We start from the raw sequence: 8155 nt of genomic DNA on the forward strand, positions 1-8155 counted from the left end.
CATTCTCAGCTGTGTTTCGTTTCCTGCCTTGGTTCCTCCACAGATGCGGGCAGATCTGCATTGTGCAACAAACACTTTCGGGGTCCTTTCTTGCTTTCTGGCAGGAACCTGACTCTCCAGGACCAGCCAGCGCTACCCACAAACTGCGCACAGCTGGTTCTCGGTGCCCAGCTGGTGCAGTTATTTAAACCAAGGGACCTGGGAGGCTGGATCAGGATTGGATGCGCGTTGGCTCCGCCCCCATCTCAAGGGTCCTTTGATTGGATGTGGCTGAGCTCGGCCGGCCTATGGATAGGCGGTGCGCAGGTTCCCGGAAGTGGCGCCCAGGGTCAGTGTGGACTTCTGTTTCCGAGGTGGGCTTTTGGTCTTGTGTTCCCGGGCGCAATGAGCTCCTTCCAGGGACAGATGGCGGAGTATCCAACCATCTCCATTGACCGCTTCGACAGGGAGAACCTGAAAGCCCGTGCCTACTTCCTTTCGCACTGCCACAAGGGTGAGTGAGCCCCTCTCGTTACCTATTTCAGGGGCGCTAGGGTCTGAAGAGGCAGTGGCAGAGGTCGGTACCTGGTGAGGGGAGAACAGGCCGGGACTCCGCGAGGCACTGGGAAGCACTCCTCGTGCCAGTTGGCGCTTAACCTCTGGCTTTATTGAGCTCCAGGTCTGTACCACCTCTGTAACCCCAGCTCCGGTTGCAGTCTGACCTGGACGCTGTGGTGAGGTAGAGCTGGTTGCTCTCCCAGCGAAATGTGTGTTTGGTAAGGCTTAATTAATTAGCTCATGTCCAAATCACGAATAAGGAAAACACGTTTCAGAATTTGTACACCCCGAGACATTAGGTAAGAGCGAAATGCCCCTCTCTCACACAGGCACGTGTTTTAGAAGGTTTTTTTTTTTTTTTTTTTTTTTTTTTACATCCCAGAGATATTTGGCAAGAACCCAAGATCGATATGTCTATCTCTATCTCTCCTTCTCCCTCCCTCCCTTTATACACCCCCATGCCCATACAAATGTTTCTTTCTCACACTAAACTCTCGTGTGTGTGTGTGTGTGTGTGTGTGTGTGTGTGTGTACAACCAATCGATAAGTTTGGCCCCATTTTTCTTCTTTATTATTTACTTACTTTAGGTTGTGGGGCAGAGCTTCACCTATCCTAGGTGTAATCAAATCAGCCCATCTAGGTTCTCATACTAGCACTTGATCTTCCTGCCTGCGTCCCCTGACCCATGTGGGACTTGAACAGCTTTCATCAGCTCAGGGTCTAACCCTTTTTAGTGGTTCCTGTTCTCTACTCTGAAAGGTTTCTCATCTGCAGAAGAGCCAAAGGCCTGTGGGAATCTATTTGCTCATAGTGGTGAGCCTTAGGTAGTTTCTCACAGAAGGAAGCTCACAAAGGCAACCCAGCTGTTGTGGGCAAAGGAATCCTCTAAAAACCCCAAATCAAACAAACCATGCTTGTGATTTCTAATTCTTTTCCTTGTAGATCACATGAAAGGATTAAGGGCTCCTTCCTTGAAACGAAGGCTGGAATGCAGGTAATTTTGGCTTTGCTGCTTATTTGTGTATAAGTAGACATCTTAACTGGGAGATAACTCCTAGGCAGAACAGTACATACACCCTAGCAGGGAGCCTATAGAAACATTATGAGCTTATATAAGCATTATGTAGCTTCCACACAGATAAGAAGTTGAACACTACCATGTCCCAGGCCCCTGTTTAGTCTTACCTGCTTTTTCTCCCAGAAGTATTTCCTATTTTGAGTTTTTGTCACAATGAGCTAACTTTGGTTATTCTTGAATTTTAATATGAACAGGCGGCTTGCTATGGTGGTCTAATCCCAACATTGAGGAATCATGAGGACTTGTGAGTTCAAGGCCAACTTGAGTTACATAGAGAGAACTTGCCTTAAACAAACAAAATTAAATACATAGGATCATATACTGGATAGATTAAGACATCTTCAATATTTTTCAAAAGTTTATTTATTTTTTTATTTTACATGTATGCTTGTTTTACCTGTGTGTGACTGCCCTGTGAGTGCTAGGAATTGAACCTTGCCCTTCTGGAAGAGCAGCCATCTTAACTACTTGAGCTATTTCTCCAGCCCCATCTAGTTCTTAACATTGTATTTCTGTGATCCATCTGTGTTGCCGGCTGATTTACCTTTGTTTTTGTAAGAGTGTATGTTTATGGGTGTCAATGGAGGTTCTGCTAGCAAGAATCCTTAGGCCGGAGAGGTGGCTCAGTGGTGTGTGATGGCTGCTGTGATGGGCCAGACATGGTAGAGGTTGAGAATGTAGTAGTTCACTGTCGGACGGAGTTTTGAGTCGAGGATCAGTCAAAGAGGATTACAGTCCAGAATGTAATCAGGCTCTGATGCAGCAGGGAGCTCCAGCCTTGCTGAGCCTCAGGAAGCACATTTACTGATTACTACACAAATGGCTTTTTGGGGTTGGGGGTTGGGGGGGGTAAGACGAGTTCCTCCAACCAAAGCCCCCCAATCGAATGTAAATGTTTTGTGAAGGAAAGCACCCTGCCCTGCAGCTTTTATCCTTCCACTGCACTGTTTGCAATATTCAATAATGCAAGACATTCCAGGTATGCCCATGCAAAGGATGGAAACTTCCTTCAGAAAAATAACTATTAGGTAACAGAAAACAATCACGGTTTTCCACAGTGATTTCTTCTAGGTCAAAGAACTTCTGGAAAACAGGTCTTCATTCCGATGCCCACCCTAGGTATAGGAAAAAACAACTATTTCATTCTAATGCTTACCCTAGATATAATGATCCTACAGGAATTCTACCACTGTCTACTTGGAGCCGGTGTCCTCATTAGAACCCCTTGTAACCTTTTAAATACGTGTTCTTATTACTTCTGATTTACAGACAGGGAACTAAGAAGCCAGGCAGGTTAAATTAGTAGCCCAGTGTCCCAGAACCAGGGAGTGGCAGGACCAGGGTTTTAACCAGGTCTGAGCCTATGCATCAGCTCTGTATTGCTGTGTGACACATTACCTTGTAACAGAGTATCTTAAAATGACACCCATCCTCCAGTTTCTCTGGGGAATTATGACAGTGTATAGTGGGAATTTCTGGTTTCTGCCTGCCTGGCAACAGGCAAGACTGAAATTATCTGAAGATAATTCTGTAACCTGGGAAGACACACATAACAGTAACAAGGCCTAGAATAATAGCTGGCTTCTAGAGCTTGTCTGTCTCTGAAAGGTTTCTTCAACCTGGGATGCGGCTGGTTTTTGTTAACAGAGAATTTAGGATTTAAAACTGTTCATCCTGGGACAGACATGGGGGAACATGAAAGTACTCACGAGGAAGATGTACAGACATAACATAACTCTGTGCATTAGGAGCCAGTCTGGTCTACAAGTTCCAAGTTAGGATGACATAGTGAGTCAGCATTGAAATAAACAAACATACAAGCTAAACCCCACGAGAGTCAGGAGGCAGGCATATTCCCCTAAGAGCAAGCTTTAAGACTCTTGCAACGCGCTGGGATAGTAGCGGCTCATCCCTTTAATCCCAACACTCAGAAGGCAGAGATATAAGCAGTTCGAGGTCAGCCTAGTCTACAGAGCGAGTTCTAGGATAGAGATTGCTACACGGAGAAACTCTGTGATGAAGAAATCCTACAGCTGCTGCATCCCAGCACATGGGAGGCAGAGGCAAGTGGATCGCTATGAGTTAGAGGCCAGCCTGGTCTACAGCCAGGGCTACCCTGTCTCAAACCAAAAAAATAAAAAATAAAATAAAATAAAATATTTCCTGAACTTACAGAGATCCACCTAGTTCAAGATGAGGGGATATAAACCCTCCCTTCCTGTTACTAGGGGAATATGTGGGTGTGTCAGACTTACCATATAGCTCTGGCTGTTTTCCTGAACTTATGTACATCAATCAAACTTGCCTCAAACGTGCAGTAAGCCTTCTGCCTCCTCCTGAATGCCTGGATTGCAAGCATGTGCTTACCACACACAGTTTAATGAGGATTTTGCTGTCCATTTTCTAAGAATATAAACAGATGGGGTTTATAGTGGTGTGAAAATATAATCCACTGTGGGTTGTATTCCTGATCTCCAAACTATACCATTATTTTTTAGAATTTAATATGAAATTAATTCACTGAAAATATGAATACAAGGACTGGATGTATAGCACAGTGGTAGAGTACTTGATCAGACTATGCAAGGCTCTGGCTTTGCTCTTTAACATACATAAATAAGTAGATTTACGTGAAGCAAAAAGCAGAATTTTCTGTTGTCAACACCCCTTTCCTGTTCTCTAGAAGCAGATTAGCATTTGGTGGTATCCTTTCTAGATGTACCTGAACTCATATAAACATTGTTCATTTTTACTTTCTTCTGATGCTACACTTCCAGCCCCCAGTACATATGTGTGCTTACCAGCACGACATAAGATAAGTGGTGGTATTCTTAGGAAGCGGAAGGACCCTACGTGTTCCCTGTTTCTGAACCATGGTCAGGGCTGAGAGAAATAGTTGATGCTATACTGGTACTGTGCTAGGCAGCTTGCTGTCACTGTGGCAAAGCACCTTAGGAAAACAATCTAAAAAGGAGATTTACTTTGCCACAACCAGGCTGTGGTTGGCTGGTCCCATTGCTCTTAGGCCCCTGGTGAGGTGGGAGCCTAGCGATGGACGAGGCAGATGGAAACTGCTCACCTCCTGCAGACATGAAGCTGAAAGCCAGAGACGGGAGGGACCAGAGACAGTGATGTTCATTCCACCTCCAGAATGCTGTCAGGTCATGGCCGAATCACAGGATTAATGTATGGATTAGGTCAGAGGCCTCATGTACCTCCAAAGCTCCACTTCTTTCTGAACATTGCACTGGAGACCCAAGCCTTAGCACTGGGGTTTGAAGGGGATTTTATTTCCAAATCATGGCAGGTGTGTTGGGAGCCACTGTCAGGTTGTTGTCAACTGATTGTGATTCGCTAGAGAAAAATGACATTCTGCACAGTGCATTGCAGACTCAGCACAGTGGCTTGTTTTGAATTGTGCTGAGACAGCTTTCCCCCTCTGTTCCTGTGTTTTGCTTTCAGCTTGAAGGTCTTCCTGTACTGTTCCCCGGTCACCAAGGAGCTGTTGTTAACTAGCCCGAAGTACAGATTTTGGGAAAACCGAATTGTAAGTCAACTGTAATTCAAAAAGCTGTAATTTTTGAATAGCACCCCTTTGTTGTATACCTGGGGAGTATTTTTAGAGGCATCTTTTGAAAAATCATTGGAATTATTCAAACCCCCTTTCTTCATGCATGTGAATTCATCATGAATTAGAATAGTGACTGCGGTGTGACTCAGCAGTTTAGGAGGTAGCAGGTTTTCGATACTTGTTCCTCAAGAGTGTGATTTAAGTCTTAAACACTTAATTTACTCTTGGGGACTGCCTAGCAGAGATTCGTTAAAGTGCAAACAAGATGTGCTTTATTATAGTTTTTTTAAATCACAGGTTAACTCAGGAAGAAGAAACATATTTTAAAGGTTATAATAAAAAGGGTAGGGGCTGAGAGATGGTTCAGTGGTCAAGAGCACTTCCAGAGGACCTGTGTGTGCCACCATGCCTGGTCTAGAATCAATAACTTTTTATTGTGGAAAAATGAAATAGATCTCTCCTCCAGCAAGTAGTCAGAAGAAAATTGCTACAACATATAAAATGCAAACGTGACAGGAAAAGCCCTGTTATGATCCTTACTACGTTAGATAGGAACAGATGTCTCAGTTGAGGCTAAAAAAACTTTAAGAAAGCCCAAAGGAAGACCCAATGCTAATCTAGATATAGATAAAGCAAAAGGATTGATTTTAAAAAGAAAGAGGAAAAATGAAAGAAAGGGAAGGAAGAACATATACCAAACAGAAGTCCAAAGTGCCACAGTAGCTGTTTTCCCATCATATAGAATAGAACCTAAGGCCACAACAAACAAAGTACAAACTACAAAAACCAGCCCTGTAAGATCTGAGGAGGATGTTATTTGCTGTTTCAAGAGGGTATGAACATGGATGAACATGGATTCCCTCAACAAAATGCCTCTGATTCCTAATGTACTGACTGCTGCAATCCATCTGTCTGCTGCTCCACCGGAGAGGAATTACAGTTAGGACTTGCTAAAAGTCTGCATGACGGGTATCATCTTGCTGAGTCTGACAGATGACAGCATAAGTCCCTCCTCTTCTGTCCCCTCTGCCCCACATCTGGCCTGCCTCTGAAAAAAAAAAGCAAGATCAAAGCAAGCAAGCAAGCAAGCCCGAGCCCACTCCTTTACCACAGAGGCCAGGTGTGCAGCTCAGAGGCGGTGCACACGAGCCTTGGCTGTCTGATCCCCAGTGCTACCAAAACAAGACAGGAGCCTGTACTATGGCTCAGTGGGTAAAGCCTCTTGCCAGCAAGCCTGATGACCTGCGTTTGATCTCGGGGCTCCATATAGTAGGAGAGAACAGACTCCAGCTTTGACCTCTACATGCTCACGGGCCCCTCCGCTGCACAGTCACTGATTAAATAGAAACAGTCTTTTAAAAAGAAAAGACAAAATGACTTTCTGTAGACTGAGTCTACAACAGTCTGTGATAATAGAGTCCAAAGGATGACTCGGTAAGGAGGTGAAATTCTGATAACTGGATTTGATCATGACACACACAAACCAAAGGTGATTCTTTATCCAATAAGTATATGTGGACATTATGTTTCAACAAAATCCAGGTGCCAACACCTGTCTCTAAAGCCACACCAGCCCCCCTCATTCTGCTTGGGTGCTGCCCCCAGAGGATCTTGTGCTAGGAGGAGCATTTCATCATGCATGTTTGGTCTCCATATCCCATCTGCCAACTGAAGGATGTCTGTCCGTTCCTGTCACGGCAGCTAGGCTGCTCTTCCTTTGCCTCTGGGATTGGGTCTGTAGTTGCCATAAGTTAATCTGTCTGGGGCAGTCAAGGAGTGAGGAAGACCAGACACAAGCTGGAATTCAGACATCTAGAGTATGGGAGAGCCGCCAGCCCATGTCAGAGTCTCCCTCCAGCCTTGATGCCAATTGCCTGCTCTGACCCTGCATGTGAATTACACTTACATTGGCCCCTGGCTGGGGAAGTGCATAAATGCCTGTAACCCCAGCACTGGGGGACTGGAGACAGGAGGATTCCTGGTGTTCACTGGCCAGCACCAGGTTTAGTGAAGAAAAAGATCATCGAGAAAGACACCTGACACCAACCACTGGCTTCCATAGCACAGACACACGCACAGGAACATGTACACACCCAGGAGTTCTAGCTAGTACTGGTGCTTTAGCTCAGTGGCAGAGTTCTTAACATGCCCATGTGTGTCACCACACACATATTCATGCAAATGGACAAAGAGAAAATTAAAGTTATCAAAAATCTCCTCAAAACCAGTCTCAAGCCCGGGTGGTTTCATGGTGCATCATGAACGAGATGCTTTTCATCTGTAAGTGTGATATGTTGCTAGTGCGTGTGTATGTGTATACTGATTATGTGTTTGTATGCAACTCACTGGATGTGTATGCTGAGTATGTGTGCTGAGTGTGTATGTGTACCAAGTATATGTGCTAAGTGTGTATGAGTACTGAGTATATGTGCGCTCTTTGTGTGTGTGCTGAACCTGGAACCTATGGCCTTGTGCATGCTAAGTGCTCCAACACTGAGCTGTAATCCCATTGTAATCAATGTGTGTCTTGTTATAGCATTTTAACTGTTAATTATACTGAAATCAGAAATGGCTATATGAAATCAGGATGTATACATTAAATTAAAATGTATACATGAACTCAGAGTGTATACATGAACTCAGACTGTATTCATGGAATTAGAGTATATACATGAACTCAGAGTGTATACATGGAATCAGACTGTATACATGGAATCAGACTGTATATATAAAGTCGGAGTATATACATGAACTCAGGCTATGTACATGGAATCAGAGTGTATATACATGAACTCAGAGTGTATACATGGAATCAGAGTGTATATACATGAACTCAGTGTATACATGGAATCAGAGTGTATATACATGAACTCAGTGTATACATGGAATCAGAGTGTATACATGGAATCAGAGTGTATACATGGAATCAGAGTGTATACATGGAATCAGAGTGTATACATGGAATCAG

General features: G+C 44.2%; 1 protein-coding gene across 2 annotated transcripts in view; it reads left to right on the forward strand.

The window, feature by feature from the left end:
- The first annotated feature begins 346 nt into the window (after nucleotides 1-346).
- The window catches only part of Dclre1c (DNA cross-link repair 1C), a 29540-nt gene continuing 21731 nt past the window's right edge, over nucleotides 347-8155 (forward strand). Inside the window, exons 1-3 of one of the 2 annotated variants that reach the window (XM_021215299.2) lie at nucleotides 347-493; nucleotides 1481-1532; nucleotides 5079-5163. In XM_021215299.2, the coding sequence (XP_021070958.1) occupies nucleotides 385-493; nucleotides 1481-1532; nucleotides 5079-5163 (246 nt within the window). In that variant the 5' untranslated portion in view covers nucleotides 347-384. Of the gene's footprint in view, nucleotides 494-1480; nucleotides 1533-5078; nucleotides 5164-8155 lie in introns of those variants that run through there. The other variant, XM_029547506.1, reaches the window with a different exon arrangement.

Source organism: Mus pahari, chromosome 16, assembly GCF_900095145.1.
Source record: "Mus pahari chromosome 16, PAHARI_EIJ_v1.1, whole genome shotgun sequence".
In the NCBI taxonomy this organism is placed as follows: domain Eukaryota; kingdom Metazoa; phylum Chordata; class Mammalia; order Rodentia; family Muridae; genus Mus; species Mus pahari.